The 25590-nt window shown below is 33.0% G+C and overlaps 2 protein-coding genes and 1 long non-coding RNA gene across 5 annotated transcripts in view; 1 reads left to right on the plus strand and 2 right to left on the minus strand.

Annotated features, from left to right (window-relative positions):
- The window catches only part of PAQR3 (progestin and adipoQ receptor family member 3), a 69814-nt gene extending 50337 nt beyond the window's left edge, over positions 1 to 19477 (plus strand). Inside the window, exon 7 of the mRNA XM_079152950.1 lies at positions 19111 to 19477. The gene's annotated coding sequence lies outside the window, so the exon portion shown is untranslated. The remainder of the gene's footprint in view (positions 1 to 19110) is intronic.
- Positions 1 to 25590, minus strand: part of BMP2K (BMP2 inducible kinase) — a 150844-nt gene that overhangs the window by 21972 nt on the left and 103282 nt on the right. For 2 of the 3 annotated variants that reach the window (XM_079152938.1, XM_079152937.1), the window contains exons 11-15: positions 19885 to 20075; positions 18744 to 18842; positions 17908 to 18092; positions 14206 to 14363; positions 7069 to 7179 (exon numbers count right to left, since the gene is read on the minus strand). In XM_079152938.1, coding sequence (XP_079009064.1) covers positions 7069 to 7179; positions 14206 to 14363; positions 17908 to 18092; positions 18744 to 18842; positions 19885 to 20075 — 744 coding nt within the window. The remainder of the gene's footprint in view (positions 1 to 7068; positions 7180 to 14205; positions 14364 to 17907; positions 18093 to 18743; positions 18843 to 19884; positions 20076 to 25590) is intronic. The other variant, XM_079152939.1, reaches the window with a different exon arrangement.
- LOC306669971 lies at positions 506 to 3526 on the minus strand. Its single transcript, XR_013766272.1, has 2 exons — positions 1980 to 3526; positions 506 to 1865 (listed from the first exon to the last, which is right to left on the minus strand). It is a non-coding gene; the product is annotated as an uncharacterized lncRNA (long non-coding RNA).

Here is a 25590-nt window from a genome sequence, read left to right on the forward strand (position 1 = left end):
GGGGCACAGCTCATTGGTAGAGTGCTTGTCTAGCAATTGCAAGTCCTGTAAGATTATGTCAATTAGTGATGATCTAGCCACATTGGTGTGTGAACACTTTATGAATTTTGCACAATGAGACATCACCTTATATTTCTTGTGACACATTTTGTAGTTAAACAAGTGTAACTCTGCTAATATGATAAACATAAGATTATAAGTGTTTTGCCCCATATTATTCAACATTTCATATGTTTTCATTGTATTTTTCTTTTACATCTTTTCTTTAAAAATGTAATTATAGCATAGATACTTTTGTACGTTGCTACATAATTTAAAAAAATAAGCTGCATCAAATTTCATCTGTGAAACAGTTCATAATTTAATAATTTGTCTAATATTGGGTGATTTGGATGATTAAATTTTCTTCTACAACTAATGCTATACTGAACATTTCTATAAGCTTTGTTTTCCCCAAAACTTTAAACTTTTCTAGAATAAGTTCCCAGAAATAAGGTTTTTAAAAAAAAAAAAATCAAAGATAAACATTTTATTCTTAAACAGCTTTCTAAAAAATAGCTGTGTGATCAGCAAAATATCAATATAATTTTGTTTCATTTTAAGCATATTTTTTCCTGCAAATCACTCACATGTATTCAATTCTCAAGAATACATGTATACATACATATATACATACATGTGTGTATATATATATTAAAAAACAATACCATATGATATTTACTGTTCATTTGTACATTTCCCCCCAAAAAATATTAAAAATACATTTGAGGGAACTATCAAAATTCTAAGATTAAACAAAATTCTAAGATTAAGTAAATAAGCATTTTCAAATACAACACATAAGTATGTAAATTGATGTTTTCAGTCTGTAGGAATCAATTTTATAAATGTACATGCTCTTGGTTGGACAGCCCCTCCTCAAGGAAAATGTTATGTGTCAAATATTAATATATAGGAGTATTTAGTAAAGAATTATTTAAAATATTGCCAGTATCTGTTGAATTTGCAGAAAGTACAAAAGACATAATGTGATCAAATACAGTGTAATCAAACATTATAAATTAGAAATTCCTGTGTAATTGAAAAGACTTGTAAAAATCAAATAGACCTATCACCAGTCTGAAAATTCAAAGTAATGGTTTTAAGATGTCAGGATCTCACTGCACTGCATTCAGCAAATGTATTGAAACCAAGACAAAAATAAACATTTTCTTAAGAAACTATTGCCAGACATTTTTCATGTTTCAACAAATACCTTTCTTATTAATCATTAAAAACCCTGTAAGTCATGTATTACATACTATTAGTATCATCCCCCTTTTATATGAGGAAATGATACAGAGAGGAAGTAGATCATTTGCCTTGGTCATGTGGCTAGTAAGAAATGAAGTTTAGACTGAACTCACATAATCTTGGCTTCACAGCTGGATAATTTTTAAATATTTAAATATAATTGTTAGTTCTCATTCTGACTTTTAAAATACACATTCTTTGAGTATTATACCAGAATATAGGCATTTGCACACAAAACTGCCAAAGTTTAGTTTGATCACTGGCTCGCCAAGCCCAATATTCCATCTTTGGTAATGACACATAGATTATTAGTTGTGAGGAAATCAATGGCATTTATAATATTCAATGCAAAAAAAAATTAGGTTATAGATTTATAAAAGCAAAGTGGGGAAAAACTAAATGCATACTATGATTGCAACTAATTAAAATGTTTTATATAAAATTAGAGTATATTTAACAATAATATCATGATCTTTTGTTCTAAAATTTTTTTCTAATGGTGTTAAGATGTTTAAAGACAAGTCTGAGATAAATTTCCATTATCCTTCATGAATTAAACTTCCTTTTAAAAACTGAAAACAGGGGCTGGGGAGATAGCTCAGTTGGTAAAGTGCTTGCCTTGCAAGCACAAGGCCATGGGTTCAATTCCCAGCACCACCTGAAAAAAAAAAACAAAAACTGAAAACAGCAATTAAAAAAAAAAAAAAAATACATCATGGTCAAGTAGAATGGATCTAAGAAATTCAAGAGTGTATCTAAAACTAGGCATTCCCCTAGTCTCATCTTCTCCAGCTTCTCCATCACATTTTGTCTTTAAAATGCCTGGGGAACACTGAATCTAATATGTAAACTACTTTACATCCTTTAAATTTTAGTTTAAATGCTACCTTTTCCAGGAAGCAAAGGTTCAGCATGCATACTTAAAGTGAAAGACAAAGAATAAAAGAGAATAAAAATCATGACAAAAATGTACGAAAGTACCCTTTAAGAAATGAAAATATACAGTATAAAATACAGAGAAATAAAATGCTATTTGCGATTAAAAATAATTTTGGTAAAATAAAATTAAGGGAATTTCTAAGATGCAAAGAGATGGAAAAGAGAAAATTTTTAATTAAAGGATCAATTAACAAAGCACCATATACTATTAATAGGATTTACAAAAAAAGAAAAGGAAGAAGGACAGGAGGGAAAAAAGAGCAAGAAAGAATAAAAGAAAATTACCAAAAAATATAAGGCAAGAAAATGTAAGTTTACAGACTGAGAAGGTCCATTAGGCTCCAAGTACAATGAATAAAAAAAGACTCATACTATGGTAAAATATCCTGCAATATTCACAGCATGTTAATAACTGCTAAAAAGGTCCATAGAGGAAAAAGAAGAAAAAAAATAACTAAATAAAAACCCAGTACAGGTCACCTATAAAGGATCAATGATAAGAATGGCATTGGATTTCCCAGTGACAATATGAGAAGACAGAATATGGTTAAGCAGTGTCTCTAAAATTCAGAGAAAAGTTTAACTTAAAATTATTGTCCAAACCACATGATCAATCTAGTGTCAGTTTGAAGAAGAGATATTTTTTAGGCATCAAAGTTGATTAAAACTTGTTCTACCATGAATACTTTCTCAAGAAATGAGTAGAAGAGTTGTTCTACAAACAACAGAGGAGATACAGGAATTTCCAGAAGACCAAAGGGTAAAAAGGTAAGGTAACAAGGGTAAGGGTAAAAGATACTAGGATTACAGTTGCATGGCAGGCCCAGAAAGTAATCAGTTCAGACTGCACATTTTCATAAGAAATGTAATCAGAGAAAAATGAAAACGATAGTCCCCTTAAATTGGAAGGAAATTTGCATCATGAAATGAAGATGAATCAATGACAGGATAAATTACAAAACTAAGCAAAGAGAATTCATAGTAATTATAAATATAATAATCAAGTTCAGGAAAAATAAAACTTTAACAGAGGAAAGGCAATATGCATGGTATACTGGACCTCTGTGATGACAAACACTCACATAATTCAAAGAATGTACCCACTGAATACTGATTCACCCAAAAACTGTGCTGGAAGAATGGGAGGAAAAGGATACCTGTATATACAGTCATGCATCACTTAAAAACTAAGAAACTAGGATATGTTCTGAGAAATGCATTATTAGTCCATTTCATGTGAACATCATAGTGGGTACTGATACAAACTAAGACAGCTACAGCATTAGTAGGCAATATAATTGTGTGTGTGTGTGTGTGTGTGTGTGTGTGTGTGTGGTCCACATGCGTAAACACACTAAAGACCCAACCCAGAGCTTCAGGCATGCTAAACACACTCTACCACTGAGCTGGGGGTAAGAAGCTCCTAGAAATATAATCTTAATTATAATCTTATGCAGTTCTAGTCATACATATGGTCCTGCATTGACCAAACATTATGTGCCAAATAACTGTATATATGTACATGATTAGTATATCTGTGTGAAAGGGGCTAGCAGTGCAATTAAACTGAACCCTCATTTCCCATAATATGAAGTCCACAGGTATTACCTAAAATTGTGGTGGGAGGGATAAAACATGTAAGAATAGCATGAAATATTAAAAGACCAGATATGAAAAATTACCTCTAGGGAATTTAACAGGGAAGAATAGGGAGCAATCACGGATTTTTTCTTTCATAATAAATCTAGTTTAAATTACACACACACTATTTTAATTAAAATGAAGTTTCAACTAAAAATTATTTGAGAGATGGCAGAATACTTGCCTAGCATGTGTGAGGCCCAGGTTCAATTCCCAGCACCACACGCACATACAAAAAAAAAAAAAAAAAAAACCAACCCCCACACAAAAACACTCCTCAGACCAAGTGACAATGGCACCTGTCACCCCAGCTACTGGGGTGGGAGAATCACTTGAAATCAGCCAGGGCAACACAGCAAAACTACATCCTAAAACCAAACCAAAACAAGACTAGGGACATAGCTCAATGGTAGCACACTTGCCTAGCATGTGCTATATCCTGGGTTCAAATGCCAGTACCACAAAGAATAAGTTATTTTGTAAAATAATGATAAATTGAAGAAAGACAAAATATAATCTAATCCATGACAATATCAAAGTTAAGAGTTAAAGTTCTAACAGAGGGTTGGGGTGTAGCTCAGTGGTAGAGTGTTTGCTTAGCATAACCAAGGCCCTGAGTTCAATTTCCAGTACCACAAAAGAGAAAAAGAAAAGAAAAAGAATGTCCTAACAGAATTTTTTTTTTTTTTAAATAGAAAGAGCAATGTACAATGGTACTTCCCAAATACTTGTTAGCATTGGACTTAAAACTTGCTAAATTCTCATAGCATTCTTCTGCACAATTAAATTCATTTTATTCTCAAGTAGCATCCTCTATATGGTGTATTTAAAATTAAATTGTTTATAATTGTCTACTCTCAAATTCAAGTAAGATGGCATATGATTAATTCTGTATTGTATATATACACATATTTAGTAATTTCTTGCCTTTCTCTCTCCTAAGTCCTAGAAATCTCCAGATGCTTTTTAGTCTCACAATGTTAGGTAGAGTATATTTTCATTTTTTCCTCCAACTTTTCCTTAAAGCTTATGAGGAGAACAAATTTTGTTTCATATTTAATCAAGTTTACTCCTAAAGAATAATGAATGCCCCAATATTTTATTTCTGTCTAAAATTACAAATAACAAATCAAAATGTGTGCATGTGCGTATATGCATACACACACATACATACATATATAAATATTCCTGATAAATATATGTGAGTAGCAATATGTTATTTTATATTTTTTAATTATATATTTTGGATCTGATAAATATCAAATCAACAGTGCTTAACATAGTAATCACCTTTTCTTCTCTCTCTGGTGGTGCATTTTTCCAACAATTATTTCCTTCTTTATTTCAGTCTGTTTACTTAATTTTTCATTTCCTTCTTTATTTCAGTCTATTAATATCTATTAATTTCAGTCTACTTAATTTTACTTAATGAAAAATTTACTTAACTTTTCATCTACTTAAATAGATATTAACACTATATAAAATGACTTTTTAGAGAGAGAGCATTTATATCAAATGATATATTTTTTAAGATCCCTGCCCTATATGTCAAGGAGTACTTTTTATGGATAGTCATAATTTGTTCCTACATTCAGTAACTATTATTAGATAGTCAGTGGGTTGGCTACTGGGCAAGAACAAAGAGAAGTCATGTTTCCAAACCCTCAATAAGCTTCAAATTTAACAGAGGATTAAATACACACAACATTAAACAAAATATCAATAACAATCAAGCTTAAATCTGTGAGCATATTGCTAATTTCAAAACTTCCCAACCTCAAAATAAGTGTGTTCAAGAAAAAGACCCATCCTTGAAGTCACTCCAGTTCCCAGGGTATTTCCAGAGGTTATTAAAGAACAAAGAAGGAGTTGCATAGATACATGAAAAGCTGAAGAAGGTAATCGTACCTCTTTATATATGGAACGGAGTTAGTCCGGAAACTGCTTTCTCCACACAGATGAATACCTTAAGTCACTGAATACTATGCTCTTGAAAGCTGATAAAGATTATTTTGAGGTATTATAATTAAAGGAAAAAAATAACACTTTTGTTCAGCTGGGATACTAGGGGTATGAAGAAGCACATTAATGCAATTTAAATAAATGGACACTGATAGCTACTTTCCAAGTTAAGGATGTCATGTCATCCATGAAAGAGACACCTTGAAGGCAGCAAGCAGAAAATGAAAAGAACATGGACTGTTTTCAAAAATGACAAAGAGAAAAACAATGTGAAAGCAGTTAGAAACAATCTTTCTTACTGTGCCTTATAGTCTAGATAACCAAATCTGAATGCTGAAAAACATCCATAAGAAATCCTGAACACACAATTCATGCCTAGACTTTACATTCTTAAGTCTTCCTTTTGCTACTGTTCTTGCATGCGTTTTTAAAATGGTAGTAAGATGTTACTATATAACTTACTTGAGTGGGAAATAAAAGAACCAAAGAAAATGGCTGATAGTTATCCTGAGTATGTTAAACTCAACCTTCACCTTCGGTCAAAGCATAATTTCTTCCAATATCATTCCCTTTACCAGAATTGAAACTAATTTTCTCCACTATGGCCATTCAGACACAAAAATTCATTTATGCCAAAGTAGAATCCTATTTCATCCAATTATATTCCAAGTGTTAACTGAGTAATTACTTTGAAATTATTACTGCAAATATTTTTAAATAGTGAATAATCTCAATATTTAAATTCTGGGATTGAAATCAAAAAGCAGGGATGTTAGAAGAGTAGCTAACCAAAATGACTGACACTTACAAAACCATTAATGCTTTTTAAATGCAACTACAAAAGACCATGTGTAAACTAGAAAAATACCATGTTTTTATGCAAAAGTTTTTATGCAAAAGTATAAAAATATCCTTATATTTTAAATATATAAAAGGGAAAGGTATTTTCATGCATGGCTTGTTTTTCTAATGATATCCAATAATAAAGATAAAAAGAAACAATTATGTTTATGTTATGTAAATCAATATTTTTTTATGTTGGCAAAGGCACAACTAAATAATTCATGGGACAAACATTAAGAAGACCAAGATGGGTAAGGGTTAAAATAATCTTCTGTTCTATTTTCTGTAACCAATACCTGTTTCTTACTTCCACTTTCTAGTAATAAGGTTTTGATTTGTTGTTCTTGTGTGTATTTTTTTAATGATAGTAATGTTACATATGTAACTTGCCTGAGTGAGAAATGAAAGGAACAGAACCAAAAGGATCTTCTGGAGGATGGTTATGTGGAGCAGAAAGTGGTTCTACATTCTTATCTGAGGATGCTCTCTCCTCGAGCCTATCTGCAAAAATAAGACGAAACAAAACAAAAAAATAAAACAAAACAAAAATGGTCTTTAAATCAAAAGTGAAATACTTCTGTATAAATAAAAGCAAAAATCAAAGTAACAGCTTTTTGAAAAATATTGGATTTAGAGTTCCATTATTCTAAGTATTAAGACATAGTCCTGTTTTTAATACATCTTTGTTGCTACAAAAGCAAATTTCACAATATAATCAATGCTAAGTAACACTAAATACAATTACCCTAATAAGTTAGTTTGGTTCAGTTAAATACTAGTAAAACAATTTATAACATTAGATTTAAATTTGAACCCTAGTTACTAAACAAAGGAAAACTTCCTCCAAATAATATATGGGAAAAATATTGCAAATGATCATTCATCATAAAAATCAGAAATCCTATTTCTTCATAGCAATAAAAAGTAATTCACTACATTTTACTACTCATTTCTCATATCTATTTTACTATCAAATCATTTACTCATACACATAACATAGAAATGCAAAAGCACAGATAAGGAGTTTATTTATTCATTCAACAAATATTTGAGCACCTAGTATGTGCCAAGCACTGTTCCAGGCAACTGACATATAACATAAAATAAATACCCTGTCTTCATGTAGCTTTTATGTTGGTGTGAAAAATAATTAATAAGCAATGAGCAAAAGAAGAAATATATGTAGTATGCTTAAAACAAAATAAGTTATAAAGAAAATTGTAGCACAGAATTAAAGGAGAAGGTACTAATAAATACAATGATTCTAATAGTGACTAGGTAAGAAAAATTACAGGCCAAAGAGTGGATACTTGGAGAAAGAATATGAGCTAAAAGAAATTTGAAGGAAGAAGCAGGCCTGGCATATTTAAGGAAGAGCTGTTATATTTTCATTCCCTAGTAATGATTATCTTTTCCCTGCTCTCAAACTCTCCACATAGTAGACCATGATATCAGCTAGGAATACTTTTGTAGGATGTCTCTTTCCTCTGATTCTTAACAATCAAAATTACACTATATGAGACTTACTTGGGTAGATACTTTAGGCATTCCTGGGACTAGACTTTTGGTCCACAGCCATTCAACGAAATCCAATTCATATTCAGGCTGGCCTAGTTTCAAGAATTCTGTGGGTAATTATGTTGGTTTCAGAAGAGGAGTCCAAACAGATATGAAACTCCTTAAAATGACTCATAACTTGAGAGAAGTGAAAAGTACCAAGGTAGGCTGGGGATATGGCTCAGTTGGTAGAGTGCCTGCCTCACATGCACAAGGCCCTGGGTTCAATCCCCAGTGCCACCCAAAAAAAAAAAAAAAAAAAAAAAAAGAAAGAAAGAAAACTACCAAGGTAAAGCAGCATCCCCCATGATAATACTTCTGAAATGTAATGTGCATTGCAATCATCTGGGGACTTATTAAAGTGCAGATCTGGTTCCACGGGTGTAGAGTGTTCTGAGATTCTGCGCCTCACAAGTTCCAAGGTAATATTGATAGTACTGGTCCAAGGAGTACACTCTTGAGAAAGTAAGACCCCATATAGCACATCATGATTCTGAATATATTTAATTACTCCTATGGACAACTACTTTTTTAAAAAAGCCTTTAGGACAATGGATACAACTGCCAGCTTTTACAGCAAAGACAAACTCTGCAACATTCACATGACACTATGGGTTATTTAAAATTTTGTTGAAGCCATAATGTTTGGTTGAGGTGTGAGGCACTAATAAAGAGTTCCTGAACCTATCTTACAACTGATTTCAGAACAAACAAAACTTCCTAAAATGCTACTCTTCAAATCCAATACTGAAATATGGGTAACAGTAAAATATTAGGCATTAGTTTTAAAGATATTAATTGTATACGTAATTTAGGAAATCAGTAACAAATGTTCACTGAACCATTGACTTTGTTGTCAAAACACCTATTAAAGAGAAGCTAGTCTCATAGCTTCTTTCTGAAAAATTAAGGTCGGAGAATAATTTACATAATGAAGGGTTCTTCGTCTATTGATGCCAATCAGACTTTAAGGACCATCCTAGGATTAACTGTGATTATCTACAGATACCAATTTTTATCAGGCCTTGACTGTGCTTATAGAATAACTGTACACCAGGGATTACACCTTGTATCAGAATTCTCCTAGACTCCCCCATTCTTCTCCATCTCCTAGACTCTAGTATCTAAAAACTGAGGACAATGGAAATAGGGAGTGGGAAAAAAAAATAGGGAGATACTAACTTAAAAATGATAGCAATAGCATAGCAATATCCAAGAGCCCTCACTCTTGAAAATCAAGACAATTAGGTATTTACTTAAATCTGAATAAGGACTAGACTTCAATCCTAAACCATCTACATCATAACTTTGAAGACTGCTATATAAAATGCAATTACTAGTCCTACCCACAACCTAATGAATCAGATTATGAGTATGAATGTGAGAATCTGCATTTTAACACATCTCCAAATTCATAAACCACTACCATACCAATAGTTCCCAGCTTATAAAACTGCCCCAAAAAAAAAAAAAAAAAAAAAAAAAAAAGCTACTAAGGTTCTTTGAATACTTATGCACTTGGTATATTGTTTCCATCAATCTTTGGTGAGTTCGTGGTAAATATACAAATAGCATTGTGCAGTTAGGAAAAGAGCACAAACGTTATCACATAGGGATAAACTAATTTTTATATAGGAGTCACCACAAATAAAAAATATGGGAGATATGGTTCTATGGAAAGTTCATTTATCCAAATATTTTTAAACAGAAATCAAAATAAATTCATAATGAAATGAATCATGTTCTCAGTGTTCCACAAAACAAAATCAATTTTAATGGAACTTTTTAAATCATTTAGGTTTCTAAAGTTTGCATGACAACCTGGGACCCAGAACAAAAAATACAAAATAAATATACATACTAATTTTAACAATTAATTATCTATACGTAAAAATAAAATGGTTATGTAAAGTTACTTTTCAAATACAGTCACCACTAAAATATATTTAACTATCATTTTCATTAAGGTAGATAAAAGCTTGAACTCAATTTGGCTAATATAAGAAATAACCTCCTTCTGCTTTCCAAAAAAACTGTTTTGGTGAACACAGTATCTATTTAAGAATTATAATTGATACAGATGGCAAAAATATGATTTAAAAATTTTAGAATCAAAGCATATTCTATAATATCACCATAAACCTAAAATACTCTAAAAAAGTTAATTCTGCTGCTTATATGGATAATATCCTACAAGGCCAAACAGTCCAGGAAAAAGGTTTTTTTTACAGAGCAGTCTCCATTGATACTAATATTCTAATATACCTGAAAAGTTGTATCAATCTGCACTGAAAGTACAGTGATAAGGTTGGCATGAGTAAATAAGTGAGAGTTAATGTTTGATAATAAACTGACTATAGATTCAAACATTTATATCTGTTTTATTCTATGGTTTCATAGATAAAACAACATATTCAGAAGTACTTTAAAGCAATCACAGTATTTAGCATCTTCTATTCTTCCTTTCAGTTATTTTGATGAAATTTTAAATAGAAACAATAATAATCAAAAAATGCTTCATTATTATCCTTAACATTTACAACTACACAACTATGTGAACAAGTGCAATTTGAAAATTTCCCCATAACACCTGTATTCTGCTCAATATGTTACATACTAAGAAAATTAAGTTTCTGAAGTTTACATACCAAATCTAAATGTTTTGGTGCAAAAAAAGATACAAGCTTAAATTTTTATTTTTGTTTGTTTGTTTGTTTATTTATTGTTAAGGATTGAATCCAGGGGTACTTCACCACTGAGCCACATCCCAGCCCTTCTTTTAATATATTTTATTTGGTGACAGCACCTGCTAAATTGCTTAGGGCCTCACTAAATTGCTGAGGATGGCTTTGAACTCGTGATCTTCCTGCCTCAATCTCCCAAGCCACTGGGATTACAGGCATGTGCCACAGCACCTGGCTTAAATTTTTAATAAATATTGTGACAAGCTTTATTACTAATGCTTAATCTTGATTTAATTGCTCTTAAGAACCAGTAAAGCTTCTGAAGCACAAATAACATTCATTTACACCGAAAGTAAAAGACTAGTTTCTTTCATGTTAAATCCCTTTGCCTCATATACAGAATCAACTGTTTTTCTGAAAATCACTAAAGAGTTGTTACCAATTACTAATATTTTAGAATTTTCAAAATACTATTATGATCTTTAACTTTCTTGATAATACCTGCAATAAAGTATTTCCTAGACAGCATGCCCTTTTTCTTTCATTAAGGAAATAACCTCAGATGGCAATGTATTATTATGTGGGTAATGCCTGTTTTCTAAGGACCATATAAAGATTTCCAGCCTCTCAGTGAAAAGCATTTTGTAAACCAAACATAAATTAATTTAGAAACAATTTTGGAAAACTGTTAACAAATAAATATTTAAACCAAGATAAAAAGGTACAAATATCCTATTTGCCATTTCAAGTGCATCAATAACTTATTTCTTCATTTTTGAAAAGGTGGTTAGGGACATAAGAAACCAACAAGTTTCACTACAGTTACTCTTGCATTAAAATTCTTAAGGTTCTAAAAGAGGCCATTTGTCTACAATATAATTTAAGTCCTATCAAAAAGATGAAACATTAGATACATGACTGCTTCTATCTAAAGAGACACTTAAGATGACTGAATATTACAGTAAGTAAAACCATAGAAGGAAATGTTTCAAAACTACATTCCATACATTACTAATTTCTTAATAAACTTTGTATGAAGATGTTTCTCCTTCTTTGAACTCTCATTACAATGACTATTAATTATTAAGGGAAAAGTATACTTTTTCTGCTTCCTTGCTGTCACTGTCCCTTTTGTTGTTGACATGTTTGTCCACAAAGCCCTTTCTAATTTGATTTTAAGTTACCAAGTGAGAAACCTAATAATTTAGATATAATTTTTAAATGCCAGTTAAAGGTCAAAAAACATATAAGTCAGAGTCTAAAGATTTATACGAAGGTAAGGAAAGGGAAAGTGGCATTTATTTACCAGAGGTCCAGATTCTTAAAAGATATTATTTCACTTAATTCTTCTGACAAAGTTGAGTGAGGTACCATTAAGTGAGACTGACACCTGGCTATGTGACTTTACTGAGTTTGCAATCTAGTAAATACAATGTCAGGTATTAAAATTTGTATTTTCTGGTATAATGTGCTGAATTAAGCAAGTGTAAAGGCCTGTGGCAGTGATTTCTGTAGATGAGGTACCATTGAGATGATTTTCCAAATGGCAGAGGTTATTCCAAATGGCAGAGGTTATTCCAAATGGCAGAGGTTATTCCAAGTCGAACTTGCAAAAAAAAGTTCCTCCTGAGCTTTAAATTGGAACCTAATGGCTTTCTAAAGTTAATACTACAATGAAGTTTGAACTGTCTTTCTTATACATATGTGCAAAAATACATGCACATATTACCTGACCTTCAAATTTGAAAATAAATAATTAATTCAAAATTTTAAAGTTAAACCCAATTTTTTATGAAGGTACACATACAGGCTTATTCATGTACCATTCCTGCATATGCCAAACAAAAATTAGGTGTGATTACAAATTCTCGGAAGCATAGTACAGCATATTTTATAAGGTACAAAGTAATAAGAATTCTTTTCCTAATCTGTAAGTTATTTTTTAAAAGTTTTGTTTTCACCCAAGGAGTAGTAAATACTGATTTAACGAACCCTTGTTAGAATACATCAAAATTAATACCTTTCATTTCAAAAATAATCCTATACATTATAATGGTTGGACTACTCCTTGTATCTCCCTGTATCATCTCTCCAAAAGAGATACTTTATTTCCTTTTTTAAAACCTTGTTTTAGGGGTTACTCAACACAAATTCTAGGAAAAATGCCAAACGAAAAGTTGTGGTTTAAAAAAAATTTTTTTTTAATGATGTAAGATTGGTTTTACCCAAGTTAACAAACCTTTGTTAAGGGCTCAGAACTCATTTTTGTATCTACATTTAAGCATCAATTAAATTTCCATTATATATAACCAATATGTAAAATACAAATTTAAATCCTAAACAACTACTATTACATGAATGCAGGGCATTTATAAAGTGTACATAAAATATATACTAATTTGGAACAAAGCATTTCAATCTATTAAATTTATTCATATGACCAGTTACCTAAATAATATAGAAACTAGGAATTGGGAACAATTCGACCTTTTCACATACACAAGGGAAAACACACTTGTGTGTGTGTAGTGCACATACACACATATACGCACAAGCCTCGGAAATCTGAAAATTATCTACATCCTCCAGAAGTGAGCTTTTTGTTCCTATTTAACAAACAAAAACATACTACAACCTTCTTCCAAAAAAGAATAAAATATATATGGTGAGGCTTCACATATATCTTAGAAGTTTAAGAAAAGGTAATGATTTCAAGTAAAAACATTGAGATATCTGATTTAAAGTGAAAAAGAATTTATTTAACTTTTGCCATATCAGGACAACAAAGCAGCCCTTTTATGTCACCACTCATTAAAAGGGCATTACAAAACATTAACATAATGTAGTAACTAGCCCATGTTTTCTTTCAGGCATTTTCAAAGGGCATCTCAGACCCACAATATTTTCTACTGAGTGTGCGAAAAAACAGAGCTCTAAAATGATTAGTAAGGCAAGATTCTAAGCTCCCTTTTTATTTGAACATTAAATCTCCAAGTTTTGGAGTTGTTCTGAAATTAACATTCATAGTTATGCAGTATTTAAGGTGTTAATATATCAGCATACTTTCAGCAACCTTGGGTTTTGAACAGCTACTATAAAGCAATAAATCTCTAATGTGCACAACATAGTTTGATGGTCTAGATGAAAGAAGATGGCCTGAATTTTGCCCTCAAATGCACAAAAAGAATTTTATGTACACCATCTCAAAACAGTCTTTGGCCTTGCTGAAAAATTATGGAGCTGCTATTTTACTGTGAAGCAAAATAAGCCTTCAAGTGTCCCTTACTTGATCTTAGAAGGTCAAATTCTCTGTCCAACAGTTCCTCTTCTGTTAACTTGGAGAAATTATCCTCTCCAAAAGGATTCCACCCTGACATATCAGGTGGGTTACTGATGTTCTTCTGATTTGTAAAATTTGCAACTGCCTCTTTCTCAGCAACTGGCCTATTATAATGATTGAGAGAGGAAAAAAGAAGAAAATGAGAACTTAGAAAAATTCACATTGCCCCAGTTCACATTTTATAAATGCTTAGAAAACTGTACCACTTTACTGCAGTTGAGATGACAGGTTAAAGAAATGGGATCTGAACCACCTCCCTAAGAAAGACTAGCTCCATAATCCATAAGACACACTAGTTATAATATAATCGTATATGAAAGGTGCATAAGGTGTTCCTTAACCCCTCTATGCTTCAGCTTCCTCATCTACTGGAAAGGAGTAACAGTATTTACTTTCAGAGGATTTCTGAAGAAATTAAATGATTTAATACATGTAAAGCAAGAGAACAGTGTCTGATAAAGAAAACCAAGTAGGCAATAAATGATTATTATTCTTATAGTGAACAAGTTGGAAAGTTTCAATCAGTTATCATACCAAACAGTATCACTCCAAAATTACTACTGAATAATTGCACAGTGATCATGTCCTAGTCATGTAGAGACACCACAATAATTTTGAAAAAGACATCCTGACATCCCCTACATATCACTACCAAGAAAAGATGAATTTTAGGATTGCCTTACAAATAAATTAGCTAAAATTAAATGAGAGTTATTTTGTATACACATAATAATTATTCATGGTGTTTAAGTTACCTAAAATCTGGGGCTGGAGATGTGACTTTCTGGTATCTTGCTTAGCATACACAAGGTCTTGAGTTCAATACTTAGATTGCAAAAATCAGTCAATAAATCAGATCAATGAAAAACTGTATAGTCTAGAGCCTGAGACCACTGGTTCTATGGAAGTTACCAGATTGGCCTCTTGGCTTTTAAGGGAAGGTGCAAGTCTAAAAACTTTTAAACTTAAGAATCCCTGGGTACCTTTCCCCAAGGCAGCCTCGAAACACAGCACACAAATGAGGCAATTTAACAAAGCTGTCAAGTTCCTTACATAGTTCAGATCTAAACCCTCTAACATTGACAATGGAGAAAAAGACTCTATGTTTAAACAAGTATCTCCATTTTGCAAGCCTTGACTTCATCCCTTTCAATTTACTTTACCCTTGGCAGCTCAATGTCCTTGCACCACACAGGTCCTAGAAGGTAAAGTGGGCAAAGGACATCATTTAATACCTTAGTCCAAGCCCCCTCGGAATATTTGTGCCAAGAATATAGACTATTAAAACAATTACTGAAGGTCAGAGGATAAGAGAAGAAAGTAAACTATTTATAAGTAGATAGACTTGTTTAGTAACAGCACTTAAGATACTGCCAAGGCCTAAATCTGCCTCCATGTGACTAAATTCCATCTTTATTCCAAACTGTTTTCAAGGACTTTGAGAGTCCTTAACATAGATTAGAGAGAAGGAAATTCAAAGAGGAGCATTTTCCCTCCTATCAATTTCTTTCAAAACTTTCTATCTGAATCATCCTTCTCCAATTCCTGGGATAAATCCTGGAAGACTGTAATCAACAGGGTATTTTACCTTAACCTACAGTTTACCTACAGTTGAAAAGACATACTAGAATATGTCTACCAGGGCTGGGACTATAGATCACTGGTAGAGTCTGGAATGCCCAAGTTTCTGGATTCACTCCCCAGGAAAAAAAATAAAAATAAACACACACACACAATCTCTGATACTCCTCCCTACAAGGGTAAAATCTAATTCTGCTCTTTGTCATTTTCCCAGTCTAGTTACAACTTTTACTTTGCCAAATAGCACTTTTCTTTATTAATATTATTGTAAATAATAAAATCATGTAACACTAGGAAGGAGCACTAAAATGTAAATTTTGAAACACAAGTAATAATCTAATAAATTTGCAAAACAAAAAAAAGACATACCTGGAAGTAAGTCCCCCAGTAATAAGAATGGAATGATTGTCCTTATTAAAAATAGGATAGGGATTAGGAATACAGCATACCTGAGGCCCTGGGTTCAATATCCAGTACCAAGAGATAAATAAATGGATATTGTGCTCTATATTCCTTAAGATACTGATAAAGCAATGTATCAATTACATGATTGCTTTTCTTTTTGACTTCTGATGTCAACTAGCATCAGAATGTTAATTACGAGTTATATCTAGTATAACTAGTTGGAAAGTACAAAAGGTTCAGTATCTTTGAACATATACAGGACTTGTTTTATTACCGCTCCAATAGAGCTATGTACTACATGAAGGGGACAATGGAGCAGGAAAGGGGTGATGATTTAATGGGTAGAAACAATTATATACTATAGCCACTAGAGGTTAGGAATATAGAACTTTCTACAGGAAGCTACATTTGGGGCCTCAGTGCTCCTTCATCAATATTATTACACCTGCATAATATCAGATTAATAATGATGAGTATAACCTCTTCTCTAGCAATTTTAAAAGAGCTCTATAAGTAGATGTTCCTGCTTATCAGTGGAAACTGACAACTGTTTGTCTCTATAAGGGATATTTGAGTCAGTGATAAGAAACCAGTACCTTAGAGAGAAAGAGTCATTATCTTAGGATGATTTTTTTTTCCCTTTTCTTTTCCACTAATCTAAAATGTCATCTCTTCTACTTGTTAATTTATCTTTAGTATGGATATTAAGTAGTAATCCAATAAGTTAAAATAAACATCCTCTACATATAAATTATCTTGCCTCATGGTATAACTGCCCTATTATTTTAGTTATCTGTTACTACATGATAAATTACCCAAAACTTAACAGTTTAAAACAACATTTACTATCTTATACCCTTTCTTCCAGTGAGAAATGAAGGAGTGGCTTAGCTGAAAGGTCACATCTGTTATGATTGAGTCTGCAGTACCTTGAAGCATTGGCTGGTGCTGAATGATCTGTTTACAGGATAACTCACTAACCTGGCTTTGTGCAGGAGGCCTCGGTCCTCTGCCACATTGATTCTAATTAATACAACTGCTTCATCAATATCTTAAACAATATCAAGCAGAATGTCCTGTTGTTAATATGGAAAAGTTTTCCATTCTTATCACTTTGAGGGGGACTAATTATGCAAATTTATTAGATTACTACTTGCATTTCATAGTTTATATTTTACTAGCTCTAATTTGTTTAGAGTATAATAGTATATGCTTTAATTTTATTATTTACAATGCAATTAATTCAAGAAAAAAAGTGCTATGTGAGCAAAGAAAAACTTGTAACTAGAGCAAGCTAATGATAAATAATCATTTGTGCCTTTAAATTCTCCTCTCCACTTAAGACAAACCTGTCCTAATTCATATACCCCTAGCTTTGTTTTAGGAAAGTATTTCATTACATTCGTTCTTTTTCTTTATTCTCTCCCCCAAATCTATAATTTATCACTATTGCTTTTTTCTTTCTCTCACTCACTCTCATACATACAGAGGTTGGGAGTTGTTCTACAGAAAACTCTGTACTTTCACCTTTTTTTAGATGCATACAGTACAAGTATGCTACCAATGTTACTGCTTCTCATGCCCAACTCCCAGTTGATGCTTGTGGACACCTCTTCCCAGTCAATGTTTTTAAATCCTGCATTCACTAGAAAAAATACTTGCCTATTGGCACTATAAGAGGAGTCCATTATGGTTCCAACCTGAGCTGGAAGTGATGATGTGTAGGAAGCTAAGGCTGGTGAGAACTCTTGAGGGGAGGTAAGATATTCAGGTGATGTCTGCTGCTGGGACTGCTGATGTTGAGCTAGCATCTGCTGCTGCAAGAAACTCTGCTGATACTGCTGCATCTGAAACAAGAAATGATATACAAATCAATACTCAAGTCACTAAAGTATTGTCAGCATCATATTTGTTTACTATGCTTCTTCCTTTTCACTTTGGTGACAGAACCAGAAGCCTAGAAAATAATGAATATTTGAAGGAGCAGCTCTGTTACTAGAAAACTACAGCAGGATGAATTTTATCTATTTAAGAATTTGTGAATCTAGGCTCACTTGGTCAGATTCAAAAATTCTCCCTTAAATATTTTAAGAAAAAGATAAGAAAGCAGCTTAAGTCACTAGAATGCTGGATGGTGTAAAAAGATCAAACTATTCTCTAAATCAAAAATTTTTTCCCTTTGGGTTTCATTTTTATTCAACCAGCGCTTACAGAATGAAAGTACACATGGCAAAGATCATGGTAAAAGATTATTTCTCTTAGACTATAAGAGAAGTAAGCTGTCTGTCGATTACAATGTGCCATTCTCAGGAGCCATAGTTCAAAATAATTTAAAGGTTACTTGAGAACATTCACCTGTCTTCAATAAAATACATGTCAATTAACTAACTTGAACTGATCCTGAATTATTAAATTCTGATAACACCATTCACACTGTGAATTCCAACATTATAATGCACATCCAGAAAGAAATCTCTTGAAATTACATAAAACTTTACCATTGCAGGGAACTGTGATGCAGAAGGTTGTGGCTGATACACTGAATGCATTAAAAACTGCTGTTGGAGTAACTGTTGCTGCTGCATTGCATGCTGATACTACAAGAGAAAAAAATATAATCAATATTATTCATGCATTTTTTATGCCGGAGTCCTTTTCTTAAATATTCATCTTACCATATCAGTAGTCTAAACATCAATAAAAAATAGCTATAGAATAAGTGACTATAACTTACATATACTTATTAGAATTGGTTTAAAAATTATCAACAAAACATAGGAGAGATTCAACTAAAACCATATGCAGCACAATTTAAGGATGGCTACAAGAATGCTAATGCTAAACATTTTTATCATCTTTCCATAGTTGATGAAGACCCCTGAAGGTACTTGTGACCAGAACCACGCTCTTCTCCAATTTCCCTTCAGTAGTGTCTTCTGGTCATTCCATAACACCACTGACTTACTACCCTTCCATCTGGCTATATCAATCATTAGACAAGAGTAAAACCCATGAGAAATGTCATGGATGTAATTGGATCAAACGATATTTCATGAAATCAAAGTAATAATGGCAACAGTAGTTCAATTTAAAAGTTTAGTAAAAGTAGAAATCTATAGGTTTTGGTGGGATGAAGGACATTTTTTTCCTGTGTCCTTCAACTCTAAATGCCTTCACTTATGCCTACGCCAACCTAATTAAAAAAAAAAAAAAAAAAAAAAAAAGAGAGAGAGAGAGAGAGAAAAGAAAGAAAAAGAACAATTTAAAAATCTAACACAATGGTACTTTTGGAAAGAATAATATCACTTTGTACAGAATAGTCTGTAAACTCAAAACATAACCTCAAACAGATAATATTCAGCACAAATTACAATGCTTATTCCTGAATACCAAATTACTAAATGAGCAGTCAGTCTCTGCTTCATCAGGCATGATGCAACCTATTTTAACAAGGTATCCTTAAGTAGCTCATCAAAGGCAAAGTAACTACATATCCTTTAATAATCAGGAAACTGGAGAAAATATTTACTTGAATCTAATTCAAGATATACATGATATGAAAAGGGAATTCAATGATTTTTCAACTGCTACATGAATTTCACAATACTACTTCCATATCTAAAGTAGTAAAATAACTACCTGCTGCATATAAGCATCTTGAAGTAGTTGCTGCTGTTGCTGCTGGTGGGGATGACGATGCTGTAAATGAAGTTGCTGTAATCTCCAATCTCCCTGTTGTAGTTGTTGAAGTACTCTATGCTGCTGTGGTGGATGCTGAGGGGGCCCCTGACCCAATAAGATTTCAGGGTCATTTCCAGGTCTCAGTGAGCCTATGATAGATTTCCAAAACTTACATTTACAAAATAATGATCAAAAATGTCTATATTTCAATAATTATTTAACTAAGGCAGTTATATTCTTAAGAGAAACTTCCAATACGCACTTTGTCTAAAGGCATTATTTCCTGTAACTTAATTTTGTCATCTACAACTCTAAATAAATTAGAATGTTAGAAACATTTTGTGTTTCAGGTTTCATCTCTCCATGAACACACCAACGAAAACAGTTTATTCTACATATCTCATTATATCATGTACTATTATGATTATGTTCCTTTGCCAAAAGAATTTTCTCAGTCTAGAATGTCATTGTACACCAATTGAAATTCATTTGCTTTAAAGTGTAACTCAAACATTGAATGTAAATGGCCTAAACTCATCCAATCAAAAGACAGACTGGCAGATCGGATTAAAAAACAAGACCCAACAATAATGCTGTCTCCAAGAGACTCACCTCATCAACAGACTGAAGGTGAAAGGATGGGGAAAAACATGTCACTCATATGGACAGCATAAACAAGCAGGGGTTTCTATCAGATAAAGACATCAGATAAAGTGGACTCAAGCCAAAGTTAATTAGAAGGGACAAAGAAGGACATTTCATACTGCTTAAGGGAATTATACATCAACAAGACGTAACAATCCTAAATACTTATGCCCCAAAAGATGAAGCATCTACATAATATCAAACAAACCCTTCTCAATTTCAAGAATCAAATAGATCACAACACAATAATACTGGGTAAATTAAACACACCTCTCTCATCCCTGGATAGATCTGCCAAATAAAAACTAGTTGCAAAAGGTAAAGAACTCAACAATAAATTAATAACTTAGACTTAACAGACATATATAGAATATTTCATCCATCAATCACTGAATACACTTTCTCCTCAGCAGCACATGGATCCTTCTCTAAAATAAACCATATCTTAGGGCACAAAGCAACTCTCAGCAAATACAGGAAGAGTGAGAGGGAGAAAAAGAGAAATATCTTATGTTCTTTAAGCTCATAATGGAATGAAATTAGAAATCAATGATAAAATAAAAAATAGAAGCTACTCTAACACCTGGAGACTAAACAATATACTATTAAATTATCAATGGATAGCTGAAGAAATCAGGATTAAAATAAGAAAAAAATGAGAATAACGACACAAAATATCAAACTCTTTGGGACACTATGAAGGTAGTTCTAAGAGGAAAGTTCATTGCATTGCACTAATTCATTAAAAGAATAGAAAGTCACCAAATAAATAACATTACATCTCAAAGCCCTAGAAGACAACAAATCAACACCAAAAGCAGAAGACAGAAAATAGTTAAAATCAGAGCTGAAATCAATAAAATTGAAACCAAAAAACAATTTAAAAAAATCAATGGACACACCGAAGTAGGACACCATCCCTGAGCTTGCCCCCCCCATACCAAGGTCGGATGTGGGAGCTGAGGCTGCCCACCTACAACGAGGACAAACCCAGCACTGAGCCCCCCAGGCCGCCCCCACACTGAGGACAGAGGCCAGTAGCTAAGCCTGCCCACCTGTCCCCCTACTGCTGAGGGACACTGCGCCTGCCTCCATGCTGACTTACCACACCCTTGGTGGGACTCCCCAGCTTCTTTGGAGGCTGGTGCAGGCATTTTGAATTATTCCTGAGGGCATGGTCCTCAATACTGGAAGGGCGGCTCCCTGACTGAGACACCTACAGGAGACTGGAGGCCCTTTTACAGGTACCTCTATTTACTCACATCCTACACCCTTCCCCATCCTCTAGTTCACAACTAGAAATACTGTAAATAATAACTGAACTCATCCTGTTCATTACAATAATGTTAAAGTCTTTATAGGGTCTATCTGGTTCAGGGCTGCATTTTCTCTGAATTGGGTGCTACTGCTATTGATCTCCCCTTCAAAAGAGAGGTAGTGGAAAACTGCAAGGTCATAATAAGTCTGCAAGGGGAGAACTTCAGTATCTCTGATCTTCACTGCTAGAGCAGAATATATAGAAACAATATGAAAAAACAGGGGAAGAAAGTGTCCCTAACAAACCACGATGCTATTGTGATAGAACCCAATGACAGCATGGCAGTAGAAATGACAGAAATAGAGTTTAGAATCTGCATACTTAAATGATTCATGAAACAAAAGACGAGATAAGAGAGCAAATGCAGGCACTGCATGATCATTCCAGTAAACAGTTAAAAGAGCAAATGCAGGAAGCAAAAGAACACTTTAATAAAGAGAGAGATTCTGGAAAGAAAAAAAAAAAAAAAAGCAAACAGAAATACTTGAAATAAAAGAAACGATAAGCCAAATTAAAAACTCAATAGAAAGCATCACCAACAGAACAAATATCATGGAAGACAGAATCTCAGACAATGAAGACAAAATATTTAATCTCGAAAATAAAGTTGAACTAACTGAGAAGATGTAAAGAAGTCATGAACGGAACCTCCAAGAATTACAGGATATCATGAAAAGATGGAATTTAAGAATTATTGGGATTGAGGAAGGCACAGAGATACAAACCAAAGGCATAAATAACCTGTTCAACGAAATAATATCAGAAAATTTCCCAAACCTGAAAAATGAAATGTAAAATCAAATACAAAAGACTTACAGAACATCAGGTGCACAAAATTTCAACAGATCCATGTGGAGTCATATAGAATAAGAAATATATCCCCATTGGTGCAAAATACAAAACCCTCAAATGATTGGTGGTGCTAGGAGAATAAATGATTGTTGAGTGTGTGACGCGCTGATTGGATAGGTACTCAATAAAAGAAGAAGAAGCTTCCGCAATAAACGAGTCAGCAGCTACTAGCTTGCCTGCTCTTACCTGGCTCCGGATGTCTGTGTGGTTATTGACACTGCACCCTTCACCCCCATTACAAGAGCCCCCGTGGTATACAACAGATGCACACCGAGACACATTATAATGAAAATACCTCACATACAAAATAAGGCTGCGAGAGAAAAGCATCAGATTACATATAAGGGGAACCAATATGGATGTCAGCACATTTCTCACACCAGACTCTAAAAGCAAGAAGGGTCTGGAACAATATATTTTAAGCTCTGAGAGAACATGGATGCCAAACAACAATCCTATACCCAGCAAAACTAACCTTCAGATTTGATGATGAAATAAAATCTTTCCACGATAAACAAAAGTTAAAAGAATTTACACAAATAGAAAGCCTGCCCTACAGAACATTCTCAGCAAAATATTTCGTAAGGAGGAAGTAAAAAGCAACAACACTAGTCAGCATAAGGAGGAACTACCCTAAAGGAAAAGCCAATCAAAGGAGAAACCAAGTCAAGTTAAAAAACAAAAATAAGCCAAAATGACCAGGAATACAAATCATATCACAATAATAACACTGAATGCAATGACCAAAACTCAATAATCAAAAGACATAGACCGGCAGGTTGGATTAAAAAGAAAGACCAAACAATATGCTGCCTTCAAGAGACTCATCTCATAGAAAAAGACATCCACAGACTAAAGGTGAAAGGATGGGAAAAAACATACCATGCACATGGACCCAGTAAAAAAGCAGGGGTCTCCATCCCCATATCAGATAAAGTGGACTTCAAACCTAAGTTAGCCAGAAGGGATAAAGAAGGACATTTCATACTGCTTAAGGGAATCATAAAACAAGATATAACAAGTTTAAATATTTATGCCCCAAACAATAGACCATCTATGTATATCAAACAAACCCTTTTCAATTTTAAGAGTCAAACAGACAAAAACACATTAATAGTGGGGGACTTTAACACACTGCTCTCACCACTAGATAGATCCTCCAAACAAAAACTGAACAAAGAAACTACAGAACTAGATAATACAAACAATGATATAGACTTAATGGATATTTACAGAGTATTTCATCCATCATTGAGCAAATATACTTTCTTCTCAGCAGCTACATGGATCCTTCTACAGAACAGACCATATGCTATGCTGCAAAGAAGCTATTAATAAATTAAAAAAAAAAAAAAATAGAGATCCTACCCTGTATCCTATCAGACCATAATGGAATGCAATTAGAAATGAACAATAAAATAACAAACAAAAACTACTCATATACCTGGAGACTAAATAATATGCTACTGAATGATGCAATGATAACAGAAGACATCAGGGAAGAAATAAAAAAATTCTTAGAAGTAAATGAGAACAATGACACAACGTATCAAAACCTCTGGGACACTATGAAAGCTGTACTGAGAGGAAAGTTCATTGCACTGAGCTCATACATTAAAAATATAAAAGTCAACAACTAAATGACCTAACATTACATCTCAAAACCCTAGAAAAAGAACAGATCAACACCAAAAATAGAAGACACGAAATAATTAAAATCAAGCTGAAATCAATGAAATTGAAATAAGAGAAACAATTCAAAAAATTGACAAAACAAAAAGTTGGTTCTTTGAAAAAGTAAACAAAATTGATAAACCCCTAGCCACACTAACAAAGAGGAGAGAGAAAACTCAAATTACTAGAATTTGTGATGAAAAAGGAAAGATCACGACATACACCACTGAAATACATAATATAATCTACTTTGAAAATCTATACTCCAACAAAACAGAAAATATCGAAGACATTGACAAATTTTTAGAGACATAAGATCCTCCCAAACTGAATCAGGAAGATGTACATAATCTAAACTAATCAATTTCAAGCACCAAAGCAGAAGTCATCAAAATCCTACCAACCAAGAAAAGCCCAGGACCAGATGGATTCTCAGCCAAATTCTACAAGACTTTAAAGAAGAACTGATACCAATATTCCTCAAAGTATTCCAGGAAATAGAAAAGGAGGGAACCCTTCCAAATTCATTCTATGAGGCTAGTATCACTCTGAGAACAAAACCAAAGAGACACATCAAGGAAAGAAAACTGTAGACCAATATCCCTGATGAACATAGATGCAAAAATCCTTAACAAAATTCTGGCGAATCGCATACAAAAATATATTAAAATGACAGTGCACCATGATCAAGTGGGGTTTATCCCAGGAATGCAAGGTTGGTTCAACACCTGGAAATCAATAAATGCAACTCATCACATCAACAGGCTTCAAGTTAAGAATCACATGATTATTTCAATAGATGCTGAGAAAGTGTTTGATAAAATACAGCACCCATTCATATTTAAAACACTTGAAAAAATAGAAATAGCAGGAACATACCTCAACATTGTAAAGGCTACCTGTACTAAGCCCAAGACCAACATCATTCTTAATGGAGAAAAACTGCAAACATTCCCTGTAAAAATTGGAACAAGACAGGGATGCCGTCTTTCACCACTTCTATTCAACATCGTCCTTGAAACACTTGCCAGAGCAATTAGACCAAAGAAATTAAAGGGGTACAAATAGGAAAAGAATAACTAAAGCTGTCACTATTTGCTGATGACATGATCCTATATTTAGAAGATCCAAAAAACTCCACTAGAAAACTTCTAGAACTAATAAATGAATTCAGC

This window comes from Sciurus vulgaris (assembly GCF_902686455.1).
Source record: "Sciurus vulgaris genome assembly, chromosome: 9".
Taxonomy (NCBI): Eukaryota; Metazoa; Chordata; class Mammalia; order Rodentia; family Sciuridae; genus Sciurus; species Sciurus vulgaris.